At 36.0% G+C, this 19913-nt stretch overlaps 1 protein-coding gene across 1 annotated transcript in view; it reads right to left on the bottom strand.

The window, feature by feature from the left end:
• Positions 1-366: 366 nt before the first annotated feature.
• The window catches only part of Kctd8 (potassium channel tetramerization domain containing 8), a 183851-nt gene continuing 164304 nt past the window's right edge, over positions 367-19913 (bottom strand). Inside the window, exon 2 of the mRNA XM_070012451.1 lies at positions 367-1711. Within this exon, the coding sequence (XP_069868552.1) occupies positions 1251-1711 (461 nt within the window). The 3' untranslated portion in view covers positions 367-1250. The remainder of the gene's footprint in view (positions 1712-19913) is intronic.

Below are 19913 nucleotides of genomic sequence, written 5' to 3'. Positions count from 1 at the left end.
GTTCACACAATCAAGAGTAAATCACTTTTTATAAAGGTTGGCCTTATAAAACTCTATTGATATTTCTGTCTCAGTGTGTAAGAGGTAACATGCCAATTGTTCTTCAAGAAGGTTTAAATGGGGTTTGTCAGCTAACATTCAAATTGTAATGTGTTTTCAGATGAGGAGGGCCTTTTTCTCCTGTGGATTAAGGATATGTTCACCAACACCAAAGCTCTGCAGACATGATCCTATCTCCATTTGATCTGTGCTAAAACTTGCCAAGTCTGAACAGAGCACCCCTTAATATGGAGTCATAAAGGAAAACTGAAAAACATTTGAACACTTTAAAAGAAGAGTCAATAGAAACCAAACAATTCCAACACATTTTCCTTTTTTAATAAATACATAAATCTCTTTATCATTTTCCTCAATTATTTTGAGTAACATAATACTAGGATCTTTCAGAGCCTCATTTTACCAATTTTCACAGCCGGATGTAAAAGACTCATTTCACAGAAATAATCATGACTAGCATTGATAGATGAATGTCGATGCCATAACACAAAAAGATAAGGCATATTTACACCATCTGAACAAACAGGAACACCATACACATATACATATCAAAGAAATCACAGCTTTGAACAAGAAAGTTCAATTTCAGTATCCTAGACACTTTACAGTTATTTTTTTGCTTTTTTTTTTGGTAAATTTTCTTTCCAAGCAACAAACAAATCTTCTCTTATTTCTCATGACTTATTTGTAACATTGTGCTCATGCAAAAATAATATTGCTATTGCATTAACATTTAAACAGTTTTAGATTTAGTTTACGTTGATAACCTTCATCTACAATTTTACTTGATGTTGCTTCATTCGTACTGTCATTTTAGTTGAAGTGAATACGATGATTTTCTTTACTTTTTTTTTTTTTGATGAGTTACAAAATGACAAATGTGTCCAGTTGACCATAATCTCCAAATCAAGATTCTATGCTTCTTGATCATGCAGTTTCTTTTTGTTCTTTCAAAGTTGTTTGAATCGGATAGATATACCATCTTGAGACTACATTTATTGGTTTCAATTTTTTTTTAAGATCCTGTTTCTACAAAACAGCAACAAAAATAAGAATGAAAAAAAAATACCATCCCACATTCACTGTTCACAAAAAAGGAAGAGCAGCAAGATTCACACTGACCCTGGAGTCAGGTTAGTGACACCGTCGTAAACACTGAATGTCATTGAAACACGGGAGGAGTGTGACGGTTACTATAACCCATATTTCTGCAGCAGTTCAGATTGCCATTGCCGTTTGCGCTCCGGAAAATAATCCGGAATGTGGATTTTTTTGAAATCCTGAATACACTTTTTCATTTCTTCTTCCACACTGAGCTTCTCACAGACTTTCTTTTTGGAAAGATTTGTTTCCCGGGACTTGCTGATGAGGGTCTGAAAGAGTTCACTGTTTCTGCGCTTGTCTGGTGGGGGCATCCACTGCACAGGTGCCTTTTTGGATGGACGATCCAATGTCAAGGTGTTAGGCTGGTGAGCTGTGGCCTGCTGGGCACTGGGTGGATTGTCTTGAGGAGTGCTGGCCTCGGAGTGGCTGTCGCAGCTGGAGGTGGAGAGCTCATTACAGGAAGTCCCGCTTTCACTTCCTTTGTCTGTGACTTTATCATGCTTCCTGTCTTCATGTTCTTGTTTAGGTGACACTATTTTCTGAGGTGGTCCTACAAAGGAAAAAAAGAAAAAGAATAATTTAAGAGGTCAAATTAAATAATATATTTGTCATTCTAATAATATTTACCGTTAAGGAAATCCCTATGTGCCCAGTTGTAAGGAATGAAAAATACTTCAGTGGGACTGAAATACAAAGCACATTGATCAATCATTTATGGTAATAACTAACATTCAAGAGATAGCTCCTTGAACATTTCTGACATAGTAGATCATCAAAAAGCTTTCTGCTGAAGAGTAGATTTTTGTTATTTAGTACTCCCTGAAATTTGAAGAAAAGATACGTGCAAACATTTTGGTAGTCTTAATCAGACAGCTGATTTTTGTTTCAGCCACTGTACTACGTAGTTTCCTTTGTGTGTACATTTTGCCATCATAAAAGGGAAAAATACCATGGCTCTGTTTTACAAAGCGACAGTCCTTCGACACAGAGGTGCCATAGCATCGTTTATGACCCAAGTGGGAGATGAGAAATCTTAGCATCTGTTAAGCTTGTTTCTTGATACTTTCCTTGGAGAGAATTATAGAAAGTGCTATAAGCTATATATAGGTCTAATATTATGGTGCTATAATGTAGTTGAAATATAGTAGCTTCTAAAATATGAGGCTTACCATTTGAGGTAAACTACCTAGGAGGACCATTTTCAGAAAGTGTTAGTTTGCAATGATAATCACTTCAACTACACCACTGCTATCTTTCCCAGAGGGAACACATTTTATTTTCTTGACACTACTATTGACATTCAGACCTCCATGTCATGAGCACTATCACATAACCAAATCCATAATAAAACTTTGATTGAATGGACCCCAACCATTCAGAGAGTTCAGGGCCTGGGAAGTTATTTTATTTTCTCGTAGTAATTATATAAAGAAGTTACAAAAGTCAGAGTAGGAGGAAGGCATTAGTAATTTTTCTAAACACCTGCCCAGGAGGTTTCACTCTGCAGTTGAGGTAATACTTGGTTTAATTCAGAGACCTTGGCTGATTTCTGCAATCACTTGGAAAGCTCCATAATATTCATCACTGGCGTCAACCAGACCACCTGATTTAATGAAGCAATACACAGACATTGGGCCATTTAATGGTTATGGTGCTGTCAATGTATACCAATGCTCCGAAGCAGCCCAGGTCTTGTATTCATGCAATGAGCAAACAGCGTGGATAGCTTTCTCAGAAAAGTGAGAAGACAAACCAACAGGAAGACTTTACAAACAAACAACTACTGTGTACCTGACATTGTGGATTTCTATTACAAATCTGTGGTATAAAAACAGAGGAAACAAGGCTGGGCACTAGGAAGCATGAATGCAGTCCCAGGGATTTGGAAGCCTGAGTCAGAAGGATCTCTCCTGGCTAAGAATTTGAGGTCACCTTTGGCAAAAATATTCAGTGGTGAAAAATGAAGATTTCAAAATGTTTGAAAGCCTTTTGTAATCTCATCTTGATTGCTGTGGATAAAATATGTCTTTTAGTAACAGACATCTTTGGAGGGAACGACTTAACATAAATGTCCTGATGAGAGGGATTGTCTGAAACAATAATTCAAATGTCCTTTGTTGGCAATGTAGTAAAAATAGAAAAGAAAAGATACTTGTGGCTTAGTATGAACCTGTATTAATAAATCTTGGAGGTGTTTGTAATTATAGTCCTTTTTAAAACCATTAAAACTATTTAAAACCATAAAGTCATTTTAGGTTCATTTTCCTTCTGGTTTCTGGTTAGATTTAGTCAAAGACTTAGGAAGATCACCAAGGCAACTCCGTCAGTCCCTTCCCCCTGGAGGATGACTGGGATCTGGCTCTAGTGCTATGCTGAAAGGCATAGCATTGTCAGGCAGCTCACTCAGTCTTCTTCCCTTCCTCTTTCCCTGCCTTAGCATATCTCTCTCCATTGTAGGTGCTCTCCTTTAGGCAGCAAGATAATTATCCCTGAGGATCTATCCATGCATTATTAAACTCTCTCAAATTACCTAATTGTGTGTGCCTTCTCTTTCTCCCTGGTTTCTTGACTGACACACTTCATACTGGCCATCAACCACCCTCTCTAAAAGGATCTGTTTATGGTGGCAATAATGCAGAACAAAAGCCATAATGACCTGGATTAGAATTCTTTCTGTCTACTAACTACTATCTCATACTCCCAAGAATGATAGTGAATTCCTTTAGGCCTTCATTTGCTCATCCCCAAATAGTTATACCATCTCCCGCCACAGCCAAAATAACCAGGGTTAATTTGAGACTAGATAAGTTACTTAAGAAAAGACCCAGCATACTTATTCTCGATAAAGAAATTCTACTCAGGTACATCAGTGATTCTTGCCTATTACTAAAGACTTTTTGCACTGTATTAAAAAGGGTTCTTTCTATGTGTGTGTTTATATGGAGGTGAGGGTGGTGGAGACATAGCATCTGCTTATCTAACGTTTTTATGGATAAATGTGATTCCAAGGAAGCATGAAACTCGCCTTTCTAATGCAATACAGAAGGCTAATAAATGTTTCCCTTTTCCTGACAATCTTCCATATTGCCTTAGCTGAAAGTCTCTATCAGAGTGCAGGATTTTTACTCCCAATGGTGACTAAAGGATTAAGCCACAAATACCTGAGCAAATGAATTTGAATTGGAGATAAATGAGCAATGAGAAAAATCATTTCCTGAGAATAGGCAGGGGACTGTGTACTAGATATAAATACCCAGGCAGAAAACTAGTAACATCAAGATGGAGGACACCACAGAAAGGGGATACTAGATACCAGGGAAGCAAATGCTTCATCCTATTCTATTTACTGAGAGAATTTTATTGGTGGTACTAGCTTTGAACTTATGGCCTTGCCATGTAGGTGGTCTACTTCTTAATCATTCCCCTATCCCATTCTTGCTTTAGTTGTTTTTCAAATAGCTGGGTGTTGGCCTTAGACCCCAATCCCCCCATAGAGCTAGGATCACAGTCATACACTAAGATAACCAGTTCGTTTGTCATGCTCTTTGTTTGTTGGGGTGATGTCTAAGAAACTGGCTGGCCTTTAAACACTATCCTATCCACTTCCTGAATAGCGAGGATTACAAGGTAGCATGTCTGAGAAGAGAAAAAATTTCTTAATGACATTAGCCAAGGATGATACAAAGTTTCATAAAGTTTGTGTGCTAGCTAAATAAATTGTTAATATGCCCAATGACATTGTAAAAATTTCCCAACAGATACTAGACAATAAAACAGAATAGTACATATGTGGGAGGGAAGGTAATTACTCTCACTGTAAGATGTGAGCTCAAGGAACACCCCTTTGAAGAAGGCATTGTTGAGATCACTCAAACATTCTGCACTGGGTACCTGCCATGTTCCAGACATGGAACATGGATCAGGAGGAATACTGAGATAGGGAAGATGAGCTCTTTGTTAGGATGGATTTCAAAAGGCTACTCAAACACCACATAGGTAATGATTCAAAAATAAAAACACAGAGAACAACATTGTAGATGTGTCTAAGGATCTCTATATATTTCAGACAAGATAAGACAAGCTTCATATTGGCTTTGTTTCTTTTGATTTTATCTCCATGATTTTATCACTTATTTTTATCAGTTATATTCTCTTCTCACTCGCAATGAGAAATACAATGGGTCAAGGCCTGGTCTTTTTTGTGGTATTAAAACTTTGTAAGACACTTTTTTAAAAGAATATTTCTCTAGAGATTAAGGTCAACGAAAAAAAGATCTTCTGGATCTGAATTTAAAATGACTTTAATAACTTTTTAAAACTATAGTAGTTATACATATCAATGCTACTCTCTCTTATATATCTGTATCTATCTACCTATATCTATATTTATATCTATATCTATCTATGTATCTAAATATATGTGTTTTACTGACACTAATATGTTTTTCCTGGGCAAAGAGGACCTCCTCCCAATCAAAGTGAATAGGTACAGATGTTCATATTATGTTTCAAAGGAAGATGTTTAATTTTCCTTTGTGATACGTTTGAATGTACAGACTAATGGGTAGTTCTTTGCATAAACTGTTAGAAATAAATGGCTGTCTCCTTTCAATTTATGCCAGCATTTTAAAATTAAAGACATTGAAAAAAACCCTTCTATTTATGCCAGCACTTTAAAAAGGTTTCTATTTAAGAACATTATTATTAACATAGTAAATTTAAACTGGGACTAACACAGTTAACGGATGTATGTGGTTTCATGTCCTAGCATAGAGAAAAGTAAATTTAGAAGGAACAATGGTTTGCCTAAGTCGCCTTGATTTTTTTCCAGAGGCTTGTCATTGGAGGCATTAGGCATCACTCCGTTCCGTGGTCCAAAATCAAGTGCAATGCCTTCAGTACCAAGGGGATAATAAATTTAATATCACTACATCTTGCACATATGTAATAGCATGACTATTAGAAGTTCTGTTACTCCTCCACTAACACAAACATTGAACATATATGAACATATACCTGAATTATCTTTTTAAAAGCTTTGTTCCCCCTGTGAAGTAGAACATTAAACATATTTGGTTTGTGAAGGAAAATGTGGCTGGGGATGTCCTTCAAGTAGTGGAGCACCTGCCTATCATTCCAACTCTTTCTCCTTCCCTTTCTCCTCCTCCTCTTTTTTCCTCCTTTTCTTCCTCTTCTGCTCCTTCTACACTAACAATAGTAGCAATAGTAAAAGAAAACTTTACATTCAGTAAAATAAAAATGGAAAATGCTACTGTGGGCCTAACTTGTAAAGCTCAGCAAAATAAGGCTTTAGATTAATTCCATTGGACTTCATTGCACTGAAATAAAAAGAAAAAAAAAGAAGGCTTCTCCCAGTCATGTGGTTAGATGGTGTGAGATAGAAACTAAATGTCAATACATCTTCCTTTAAAAAGGTCATATTGTTATTGGGCGGCTCTGAAAGTGGACATGTGTAAGAGTACAACTGATTTGTTCTTTTAATACAGAGGTGTTTCCAAATAAAGTTTAAATACAGCTACGTACTTGAAAAATATTTTAGTTTCCTCTCTTTTTATCTGTCTTGTGGTGATAAAAAAGAGTAGGTATGTAAAATTTGTCCGTAACAAATTCCCAGAAGGGCAATTACCCTTTAATGGTACTAAACTCAATGGTGTGTGAATAGTTACATGGTACTTGAGCAGCATGGACAAATCCATCTTAGGTATTAGCATCCTGTGCTCCCTATGCTTCTATGTATTAAGCAACTGAGTCAAAAAAAGAAAGAAAAACATCCAATTAATTCCACAAACATTTGTTCAACATGACTGATATAGGAGGGTATAACATTAGTTACAAGTATCAGCTACATGTGTCACTCAAGTCACATGTGATACACACACACACACACACACACACACACACACACACACACACACACACACACACACACACACAGAGCCACAATCCCTGATTTTTGGAATTAGTCTAGACTTGTCAGGTGGCCAAGTATATAACTGGATGTAATTCAGGTTTAAACAGAACACACAGTGGAAAGAAAGGGATAAAAAATGTGACAGAAGTGAGTTATGGGCCAGTTGTCATTTAGAACTCATCAATGAAATTCCTGTGCTAATCTAATACACAGAGATTACATCAGGACTATAGTCATCTAAGGTTTTTCTTTGTTGTTGTTTTTCTTAATGTACTATGTGGAGTTATTTCATTTTCCTTTCATTTTTTTTCCTTTTTTATTCTCCTATGGTTTATTCCTTGTCACTCTATTTGATTTGGGTATCCTCTGTATTGTATATACACTTATCTGAATTAGGGAAAGGAAGGGGAACAACAAAATGGTGAGACAAAGGACAAAGGGTGAACCAATGCAACAGCTGTACTCATAAGACAGCATGTTGGAAATGAATTTTACAACTTGGGGGTGGGCATTGAGGGAGAGGGAACGTGGGAGAAAAAAAGGGAGGTGGTAACAATGTTTGACAAGAAATGTACTTACTACTATATATGTATGTAACTGTAACCCCTCTGTACATCACCTTGACAATAAAGTTAAATTAAAAAAAAGGCTGCCTGGATGAATAAAATTTATTTATCTGTGAAAAGCATTGCATTCCTTCATGCTTCTCACAGTTTTTGTTAGTATTTCTTGACCACTTTATAGGTAGAGGGGAAATTTTTTAAATGGAATTGTGAAGGAACCCTGTTGTGGTACTCCTTTTTTCATCCTGACATGAACCTTACTGGCATACCAGTCTAATTATCCTTATACTAGTTAAATAAATAAACGACTTGGAGTTGTTTATTTAGAGTGTGTCTCCTAGTCCTAAACTATAAGTTCTTCGAAGACAGAAACCTTGCCTTTCTATCCTAACCTTGAACAGACTGGATGGTTAACTGATATAACAAACTGATCTTCACTTCTCTGAGTTTCTGTAGCATCTAGATACTTTACTATGGATTTGATATTTCATAATCATCACTTTGTATGTCAGGTATTATTTTTTTCCTGACCATAGATGGAGTGGCCCATTAGTTAGATTTATAACACTGTAACCAAATACCTGAGATAAGCAACTATGAGGAAGAGAGGATTGTTTTAGTTCACAGCCTCAGAAGTTTCCCTCCAAGATCAGCTGTCTCTATGGCTTTTGGACCTATGGTGAGAAAGAGCATCATGGCAGGAAGAGTATGGTCAAGCTCAGTCATCCAATGGTGTCCAGGAAGCAAAGACAGAGTCAGGAAGATACCAGCATCCCAATATTGCTTACATCCCCATGTGCCCAATGACCTAAGTTTTCCCCACTTGAACCCACCTCTTCAAGATTCTACCACCTCCCAATAGTAACACAGATTGGTGACCCACTCTTAAGCCTAGACATTTTAAGAGACATTTAAGATCTAAATAATAAGCAATAGTTAAGAATGTACCTGCTAGATGACATTGATTAAAAAACATACTTTTTTGCTGACGTACCTAACTTAGAACCATTCTGTATATCACCTTGGTTATAAGAACAATAAAAAGCCCCTGCTATCCACACAGTAAGTTGGGTAACAAGTCTGTTATTCTATCCGCCCAAAAATATAATTTCCTTGAGGGCAATGTTTTTGTTACAACTGTGTAGTTCAAAAGAATGATTTGTTTTATCATGGAAGTCATAATAATAAAATGAAAAAGCACAAGTAATACAGTAATGGAAAAAATGTGTGAGAAAATACATGTGCTTCTGGAGATCTGTAATAGAGGGGCTTTTCAAAGGTAATTTTATTGTCCTACCCCAAAGATTCAAAGCTGGTTAGAGATGTTGCTGTCAGTTTGAAGCCTTTCATTTTCACATTTGGAGGTGATTTCTGTTTTTGTCCTTGTGGCTGCTCTTCTAATGACAGTTTGTTTGAATCTATCTTAACATGTGGAAGCTATTTTGTTGAAAGTAATTCTTATTTCTATATTCATTTCATCCTATATTCCTAGATTTTGCCTCATATAATACACAGGACTCTCTCTTTCTCTCTCTCTCTTTCTCTCTCTCATACACACACACACACACACACACACACACACACACACACACACACACACACAAACACACACACACACTGCAATAGGACAAAGATTATTTTCTTGTTGTATTTCCTATGGTGATGCTCATAGAAATTTAGTAACTTCATTAAGGTGCTTTAAATGAAATTAGTAATTTCTACAAAACAGTATCTAATAAGCACCTAGAGATTGACTGTCAAAGAAATTACTTTTCTGTTTTATTTTATTTTTAACTAAAAATGATAAACTCAGATATAATTAAGCTGACATGGCTCAAGGAAGACAAAAAAAAATCAAAGCAAACCTAAGAAACAATTTAGCAGGATAAAACTTGATTGACTTTCAAAGAAATTACTTTTCTGTTTTCTTTTTAACTAAAAATGATAAACTCGAGTATAATTAAGCTGAAATGACTTAAGGAAGACAAAAAACATCAAAGCAAAACTAATATACAATGGAGTAGGACAAACCTTTAACAGTGACCTGTAAGAAAGACTTCAAGGTTTGGGAATTGTGGGAAAATTCCTACATTGAAGTCTCTAGGATTAGAGACTTCATCTCCAAAATAGCCAACAAAAACAGTTTGAAGTATGGCTCAAGTAGTACAGCAAAAGCCAAGTAAAGCTGAAAGTGAGAGACTGGGAAAAAAACCATGGGATTCATACCTCAATCCTCCCTCCCACATACACACATACAAAATGATCGCATTTTATCTGTAGTATCTAGGATTCTGCACTATATTCATCTTTCTTGTACTTAAAATAAATGAAAATAAGTCATTAAGGTCTACAGGCTCCACTGGAATTAAGACTCAGAAAGAATCCTCTACTTATCCTAGATGCACCTGCATCTGCATTCCTTTTTATTGATATTGTCAGAGATTTTTCACATGCTAAGTAGCCACTTTCAGATGACTTCCTTTTTCACAGGTACATAGTATATGATGCAGATGATTTATCTGTATGCCAAATCTCTGAAACAAAAAAAAGCCACGTTTGCTTGTTCCACATTTATAAAACTTGGATCATAACACCTACAAGGTGCTGGGCAAGGATTAATGAGATGTTGTTTCTACAATTTATCTGATAGCTGTGGGAGGGGGAAAAGGCTGTTCTGTAAATGCACTTTGGATGTATCCTTATGATATAGTACATAGAAAAAATTTATATGAACATAAAACCACGCTGGTTGCAAATTATGATTGTGATTACATATTCTTCAACTACCTTAGGTCTGAGAACATACTTAGTAAGAAAAGTGAAGGTACAGTTTGTGAGGAGGCAGGAAAATAAAGACAACAACAACAACAATAAAAACAACAACAACAACAACAACAAAACCTGGCAGACACTGGGATTCTAAGAACAGAAGCAATTGCTGGCAGAAAGCCGAGTTCTGGAGATTTTTATTTGCTGAATTGCTTCAGATCGTGAGTGCCTGCCTGTCAATAAATGTTTTCAAGTATTTCCAATAATGTTCAGTGAGATGCTACCATACCATTTAATAGGAGTGTCGCCTCTCTTCACTTTAAGATTTATAAATGTTCAAGTGGCGCTGTGGCTCAAGTGGTAGAGCGCTTGCCTTGAGCTGAAGAGCTCAGGACAGTGCCCAGGCTCAGAGGTCAAGCCCCATGACCAACAAAACTAAAAACCAAAAACTCTTTTCCTAAGATTTATAAATGTGCCTCTTGTGGAGGTAGCTTGGGCTGATTCACCATAATGAATGGGAAATGGAAGCCTAGATGTGCATTGTGGAAGTTAATTTCACTCTGTGACACAATGAAAAGTGTACCACCTGTGGAAAATGGCAAATCTATGAGAGGTGAAGTTCTACCCACTAGGTAGATGTTTAAATGTCATTTTCTTACTCCGCTTGTGAAGGATTAAACATTTGAAATATCTATGCTAGGGTGGCTTTTTGTCAGAAGAGTAGGCTTTAAAGTGGCCTCAGAAGAGAGGAGTCCAAATCTGGAATTTATAAATGTTACTTTATATGATAAAAAGCCTTTGCAGATAGGATTAAGGACTTGGAGAGGATGTATGAGTGATGTGGGCATTAAAAGGATAATCAGTGTGTTATTGAGAAAAATAATTATGAAAGTAATGATTTTGTGATTTTATAAACAATTTAAAGAACCCAAAGATTTAATGTTAGTCCAACAGTATTATGTGTTCCAGTCTGTTGTGGCTGTATGGGTATTTTGAGCCCTATTTTCATTATCATCATCATCATCATCATCATCATCCATCATCATTATTATCAGTGTACTACCTTTATATCTATTCCTGTGTTCTGGGGGAAACTATCTGATTTAAGACATAGGATTGTTGGTAAGCAAATGAAGTCATTATATTCAATGTACACCTTGTAAATATTGAACTACAGAACTTGAAGGTAGAAATGGGAGGGAGAAAATGATGTAAGGAGTGACACTAACCAAACTGCATGATAGTCATAGCCCTACTTATGGAATTGTAACTTCTATACAACTACTTAATAATTTTTAAAGAAGAAATAAAATTACAAGGTAAATACAAAGAGGCAAACACATATACACACTGGATATGAATTTTATCATATTAGTATGGCTGATATAGAAGTCATTATGCTTTGGAGTAAAAGTAATGTCTTACACTATCTGATAGCAACATACTACATTATGCTATCTTTTTTTGAAAAGCCAATAAATATGAGAGATAATGATCTGAGATATACAGACTTACCAATGAGGTATAGACAATTCCATTCATCAATGCTGGAGATAAAAATGATAGCCTAATGCATGCTAGACAAGTGTTCTATTACTGACTTACACCTTAGCTTAGGGCAATATATTACTAAGGAAGTCATAGGTTGTAGTAATAGGCAACTCTCAGTGATTACTTGCTATGGAGTAGGCACTACACTTTCTGAATTACACCCAGCATCTTTCACATCTCACCATAATCCAAAAGAGCAGGTTACCTACCCATTGAGCCTATTTTCTGCATGAGGACACTGTGGCTTAAAGATTTTGAAACTTGACAGGTCACATTTGGTCACTGATAGAGATAGTATGCACACTTAGATTTCTCTTCAAACTTAAACTCTGATAAACTACCTCCAAAGTCCTGTAATCCTAAACCAAATTAGCATTACTCATAAATTTCACACTCTGATAGCATTAAACTATGAGGTGTATCTGAAAATTTGAAGATAAAATTGCTTAGTTTTACCTGAATATTAGCATCTATTTAGGTCATCTGAGACACCATACTATTTAATACCACACCTAGCTATCTTGACAAAAATAAATTTGAAAGGTAATACATATGAAAATGAAAATGGATGCCAGGCGCTGGTGGCTCACGCCTGTAATCCTAGCTTCTCAGGAGGCTGAGATCTGAGGATCATGGTTCAAAGCCAGCTCAAGCTGGAAAGTCCATGAGATTCTTAACTCCAATAAACTAATAGAAAACCAAAAGTGGCACTGTGGCTCAAGCAGTAGAGTGCTCGCCTTGAGCTGAAGAGCTGAGAGACAGTGCCCAGGCCCAGAGATCAAGCCCCATGACCAACAACAAAAAAAAAGAAAAAAAAAGAAAAAAAAGAGAAAAAAATGAAAATGGACCTTGTAACTCAGTCCTTTGTGCAGTTACTAGAACCTAGACAGCTTAACCCCGTCATTTCTGCAAATGTTTGGGTTGTACTGCGTTCTAACATAATTTCAAGTATTCAGGCCAATAATAAAAGGCTATTTTATGTTAATTAGATGTGCTCAGGTTTAAAATGAAACTGTGTTTAAAGGAATATTATACTTTTACGATGTGAATCCTAGTACTAATTTATAGCAAATTTGGAAAAACAGAAGTACTGTGAGAGAAACTGCACAAAACATCAGGGAATTACATTTTTACTTGCTGTTTGTCAGGTCTCAATTTCCAAAATCTCAGAGTTACATTGTACAGTAAGGCAGCTCTAAGGCTTACTGTTTCAGTGCCCCTCTTGATCAAGAAAGGTACTGACACAAGGCTGGAAATTTCTGCTACGAGTTTCCAGTACTTAATTAAATAATCAGCAGATTTTGTCAGCCTTGAGCTGCTTTGAACTTTTTGTGACAATTCATAATACACTTTAGTCTAAACCTAGTGTTTCAATTGAAGCAGAAACATCAATTGTCTTGCCTGCATTAAAGCCTTATAAATTAAAAGCAGGAGACTGTAAAATGATGCTCATGAAACCATTACAAGATTAAGAGTATACTTTTAAAATCTTCTATGTAGGTTCATTGACAATAGTTATATCAAGGGAGAAGGGCCACTGACTGGTCGTAGTACTTTTTTGGAAAATTGTATTTAATGACCAGAAGAATGTGTGATTATTAAAGCCTCAAGAGACAGATTTTGCTCAGTAAGATTATCAACATCTCAAAGGAGGGGGGTAACAATGCTTGACAGGTAATGTGCTCATTACCTTACTCATGTAACTGTAACTCCTCTGTACAGCATCTTTACAATAAAAAAAATATCATGATCAATAGGAGATTATGCTCTCCGTGTGACAGACATTGAATAATATTTCATGAAATGCTTAACAAACAAGACTCAAAACAAAGAACATTCTGTTTTTTTTTTGTTTTTGTTTTTGTTTTTTGGGTCCAGTCGTGGGCCCTGAACTCTGGGCCTGGGCGCTGTCCCTCAGCTCTTCAGCTCAAGGCTAGCACTCTACCACTTGAGCCACAGCACCACTTCCAGCTTTTTTTCTTTTTGCTTATGTGGTACTGAGGAATTGAACCCAGGGCCTCATGCATGCAAGGCAAGTGATCTACCACCGAACCACCTTCCCAGCCCCAGAACATTCTGTTTTGACTTACTGTAGTTGAATGAAAGTATTAAGAGATGCCCACTCTACACAATTAACAAACACTACCTAGTAGTTGAGTGTTCCATTTGAGTAAAGATTTCAAACTGAGGCATCTTTCAGAATGAAAATATCCACTATAAAGAACTAGAGTCATAATTATTCATTGTCTAGGAAACACAATACAGTTATTAATTAATTGGACATTATGGCCTATGATAAATTGATTTTACTTCAATTGTGACTATATATTGGCATTACAGAAGAAAAATATCTGAATTATTAACTAAGGGCATATCATCTTTTCCTTTAATTGACAGCTATTGTATCTAAAACTTCTAAGTCAAGGTCAAAGCTTATGCAAAAAACAGAAAATCTGATTTTACATATCAAAAACAAGTAAATTTTTTCTTGTTTGGTTGTCTTTATTTGTTTTGGGTATCATTTTGATGGCACTGGGGTTTGAATTCATGGCCTTAAACTTGCTATTTGGGCATTTTAGAATCATGCCACCAGTCTCTTTTGAGACTCTTTTGAGATAAGGTCTCACTTTTGCTTAGCCTGCACCTGGACTGTGATCCACCTATTTAATGCTTACTACTATTCCTGAGGTGAGAGGCCTGCCCTGTTGAGCTTAGCTATATTTTTGGAATGTGAGAGTTTTCTACTAAGGCTGGCCTCAACCTATAATATTCTGGATCATAGTCTTCCAAATAGCCAGGATTGTAGACAAGAGCTACCAGCCTTCTATTTGCTTTTTATTGGTTTTCTTCTGTCAGTTTATCCATGTTGATTACAAGAGCAAAAAAATAGGTTCACTATAAAATTATAATTAAAACCATTAGTAATATGTGTCCAAATTGCTTCACTTTTAAAGATAAAAATTTATTTTATAACTCAATTTTGTCAATGAGTTCTACTAATATATTGTGTTTTAGCACAATGCATTCTAGAGAACTCAAACTAATCATATGGAAAAAAAAAATTAAATCCCCAGCACTCTTAATGGTAGTGCATATTTAGGAAGTATTACTAAGGAATATAGCACTGTCCTTTGGATTTTTAGATTTCAGAATTTATGTTACTTTGGTGTGGTATGAACTAGAAGAGAGAAAAATAAACATCGAGGAAGCCAGGTGCCGGTGGCTAACGCTGTAATCCCAGCTACTCAGGAGGCTGAGATCTGAGGATCATGGTTCAAAGCCAGCTTGGGCAGGAACATCTGTGAGACTCACCTCCAATTCACCACCAGAAAACCGGAAGTGGTGCTGTGGCTCAAGTGGTAGAGTGCTTGCCTTGAGCTGAAAAGCTGAGGGACAGCGTCAGGTTGGGGTGAGGGGGAAACCCATGGAGGAAAACAGAACAAAGATGGCAGAGCATTTCTTGTGCATTTTTAATCTCTGAAGGATAATGCATCATGTGTCCCTAATGCTTGCCTCAAAAGATAAAGATTCATCATCAATGAGTAAATGTTACATTCTCCAATAAAACGGTTTAATTAAATGTCACAAATCTAAAACCCTACACCTAACTGAAAAATGTTAAATGCAGCAAACTAAAAATTGAGAAAAAATGTTCTAAACTTGATATTCAAATAGCATAAATATTATACATATGGTCAAAAAATAAATGCCAAACACCTGCTATCATACATTAAAAATATTACACTAAAGAATGTAGTCCATTAAATAAAAAGTAAAGAAAAACTTTCATGCAAAAATCATTGGAAATAAATGAATATAAATATTTGCAAAGAGAGAAAGAAAACATTACTATCTTGAAGTAATGTGGTTTTCCTATGACAAATGAAATTTTTTTCCTTTATAAGGAGGCTGGACATGTTATGATTAACACAAAAATTGTCCACTTTCCTGTATACCAGCAATATTTATTTTTATTTTTTTAATTTAATTTTATTTTATTTGTGAACATACTGTACAGAGGAGTTACAATTACATGGGCAGGATAATGTGTACATTTCTTACCAAGCATTGCAGCCTCCTCCTTTGTTTACCCTTCACATCCCTTCCCAGCCTCCCCCCTCCCCCCCAATCCCAATCCTTCTCCTTCCCCCCCCTTCCCCCCCCACCGACGTTGTAAAGTTTGTTTTGGACATGACAACTTGTACTTCTCATTTTTGCAACAGGTCCACCTGTATCCTTAAACAACTGGTTTTTCCCCATCTCCTCCACAAGTTATACTGACATCAAATATAGTGAAAGCAGGGGTTATACTGTGGGGGAGGGACATACAAAGCAACAAACAAATAATCTTATAAATGCATTAGAAACACATGCATGAAAGAAAAAAAACATTAAAATACATATCTAAGGGTTCATTTTCCTGACATCACATTATCTGACCTTTTCCGCTTGACTCATACATCTACTAGATATTACAAATAAGGGAAACCATGGGACCTATGTTTCTTTGGGCCTGGCTTACTTCACTTAATATAATTTTTTCCAAGTCTTTCCATTTCCTAACAAATGAGGCAATGTCATTCTTTCTGATGGAGGCATAGAATTCCATTGTATATATATACCACATTTTCTTGATCCATTCATCTACTGAGGGGCATCTGGGTTGGTTCCATATCTTAGCTATGGTAAATAATGCTGCAATAAACATAGTTGTGCTGGTAGCTTTAGTGTGGTCTTGTTTGTAAACATTTGGGTAAATGCCCAAAAGTGGGATTGCTGGGTCATAGGGGAGTTCTATGTGAAGTCTTTTGAGGAACCTCCATACACCAGCAATATTTTTTTAAATACAAAAATTAGTCATACAAGCCCGGTGCTGGTGGCTCACACATGTAATCCTAGCTGCTCGGGAAGCTGAGATCTGAGGATCACAGTTCAAAGCCAACCTGGGCAGGAAAGTTAATGAAACTCTTATCTCCAATAAACCACTCAGAATACTGGAAGTGGAACTGTGGCTCAAGCGGTAGAGCCCTCACCTTCAGCTGAAGAGCTGAGGGACAGTGCCCAAACCCAGAGTTCAAGACCCACGACTGACACACACACACACAAAAATTAGTCATACACAGTATATATAAGACAAATGTCATATTGAATTTGGATAAACAGTATAAAATTATAAAGAAAAAATTGAAAGTTTGGGACTTCTGGACTTTATTGACCTTTGTGGAGAGACCAAATAAAGAGAAATATTAAAATTCCTGCTAGAATTATATGGTAATTATGTAATTGTCCTCAGAATAAATATATGAATGCAATGTGAGATCAATACACATCTCATCAAAATATTTATATATAACTTGACAAACTAGAAGGAGTTAGAAGTAGAATATATAAAATAAGCTACAATATTTTGAAACAGAAAAAAATGGGTGATTTGCCTTCCTAAATATAAAATCCTATGTTATAACTTTAACACAATTGTGGCCAGGTGGAAAAATAGGTCAATGGAATGGAAGGGAAAGGGAAAACTAAGTCTCATATTTGGAGAAATTTTTTAAGGTACATTAGGGCAAAGGGAATCTCATGCCAAATACAAAAACATATTCTGTGTGAACTTAAGAGCCAAATGTATACAACATGTAAGTGTACAATAAGAAAATATAAAGATTTTTGCATGATTGTAGGTTGTTTCATTCAAGTAAAATGCATATGTAATGAAGGTAAAACAGATTTATAAAAGTATAAAAGTTCTATGTAAAGGTATCACTGCAACATTAAAGACAAGCAATAATCAGGAAGCAATTCAACCAAAATAATATATTCTGACCTAACTGAAAGATAAACAAAGCATTCAGTTTAATGGAGATCAAAATGTCACATTAATTAGGGATGAACACATTGGGGAATCTGGGATTTGCTCTGAAAGAGAAAAGCATTTCTCTCTTACATCAAGTTCCTAAAATTAAATATACCATGTCATAGGTAGAATTATACAAATAAAGACCTCTCTCCCATGGGTCTCTGCCCATTCTACAGCTCATGCCATAGAAAGGCAAAGCAAAAGGCAACTTTGTCAGAGCTCAGCAGATTCCAGATTGCAAATGAAAGAAAGTAAGAGCAGGAAGAACACAAAGCAATCAGTATGGGGACATCAAGTGGGGACAGACACTTGTTTTACTATAGTTTTGAAAGTTATAATGAATACTTGCTTTATATGGTCATTAACAATACGAATGAAAATTAGATCTAAAATACATTGCGATCTGATCAATTACATAGGATTTATTATTCACACACAGTAAGACCAAAACAGGATACTCTTAAGAGAGAAACACAAAGGCACAATACCTTCGTTCCTTTTCATATTAACATAAAAATATATATCAAAATGAACTGCAGGATATGGAAATGAGATCCCACTTTTTCATTTTTCTTTTTTTGTATTTTTATTTTTTGATGATTCTTTTCTTTATGTATGGCATATTCAGGGTGGTTGTTCAGGAGATTTCAGGAGAGGAAACAGAACTTAAGGGGAAAAGGGTGAAAGTTCCGCAGTGGCACTCATTGGACATTGATGAAAATGAACTTGTGGGTGGAGATGGGAGGGACTAGGAGAGAGTGAGGGAACAGAAAACACTGTGTGGAAGGAAATGTACTCATTACCTCACTCATAACTGCAATCTTTCAGAAGATCTCATAACTGTGATCTTTCAGAAGAAACTCCATACGCTGGAATCCCATTTCATTATTGACTCAGTAGGGGAAAGTTACAATGGAACCAAGAGATGCTATTCAGCTCTGGAATTTGCAAACATCCTACCAGAAAGATATCAAGATTTAGAGACTAGTGTTTACTTCAAGCAAGTGTAAGGTCCATCCTTCACTCAAAAAACTGCAAATCTCAAGTCTCCAGATATGTATGCCATATTCACTGTGGCTGTTAATCAAAGTTAAACTGTGACACATCAAGTTCTCAGTTTATTGCTGTTTCTGTCTAGGTCTCCAGCTGTATATGAATTAGTGGATAAGAAGAAGAGATCTCTATTCATTGTTCCAAGTATTTCCAAATCCTGACCCTTCTCCTTATGCATTCTGGTAGCCAGGGAATTCTACCAGATGTCCTTCTTAAAATGTCTATGAGTCACTGCTTTGTTCCAGTCAGTCTGAAAACTTCTAACTAAGAAGAAATCGTGTCTGGATGATTTCTGACTTCAGATAGGCCTGGCTAGGTTCAGGCTCAGGCTTAGACACTTATTAGCTACAGAAAATCATAAGGAAGTTAGTAAAACATAAGTCCAATGAAAAATGTTCTCTTTTGGGTGCGGTGGTTGTGATACATAAGATACACCGCAGATAAAGTAATTCTCACAGGTAGGCATGTGTTATTTGTTTCAAAGTTAGACTAGAAAAGTAACAGTTATAACCATACAATTCAAAGTGAATTGTATTTGTCAGATTCTTTTGAGTTGTAATCAGTTCGTGAGACAGTGAATTTGTGCTAAAGTAGCAAATGAGAACCACAATACATGGAGATATAAGAGGCCTTAGTTGTGATACTTGTATTTTGGCTTCCCAGCTGAGGAACCTTGTACAAGATACTTGAACTGTCCAGATGTTGGATGCCTGATATGGAAAATAGAGATTAAAATGTGTGTTTAACATTGCATCTTGCATGCGGTACTCAATAAATATTAAAAAAATAAATAAATAAGTAAATCTTCAAATGCATTTCAAATGTTAAAGAATAATATGAATGTTACAGCACTGTGTATGTATAGTTTATCAATATCCTCTTCTGTGAAAATTGTACCCTGGCTGGTTTTATTTTATTTAACAGTACAAGTAAATCCTAAATTTTAATACAGATCCCATCTCTCTACTTTGCTCTCTGAGGCTCATGAGCATGGGAACTCGGGGCAATAGTCTGGGACAAATGATCT

The sequence above is a fragment of the Dipodomys merriami genome, unplaced genomic scaffold, assembly GCF_024711535.1.
Source record: "Dipodomys merriami isolate MVZ:Mamm:240054 unplaced genomic scaffold, mDipMer1.0.p SCAF_9, whole genome shotgun sequence".
Taxonomy (NCBI): domain Eukaryota; kingdom Metazoa; phylum Chordata; class Mammalia; order Rodentia; family Heteromyidae; genus Dipodomys; species Dipodomys merriami.
The sequence above is the reverse complement of the archived record's forward strand: the minus strand, read 5'-3'. Positions and strand labels throughout refer to the sequence as shown.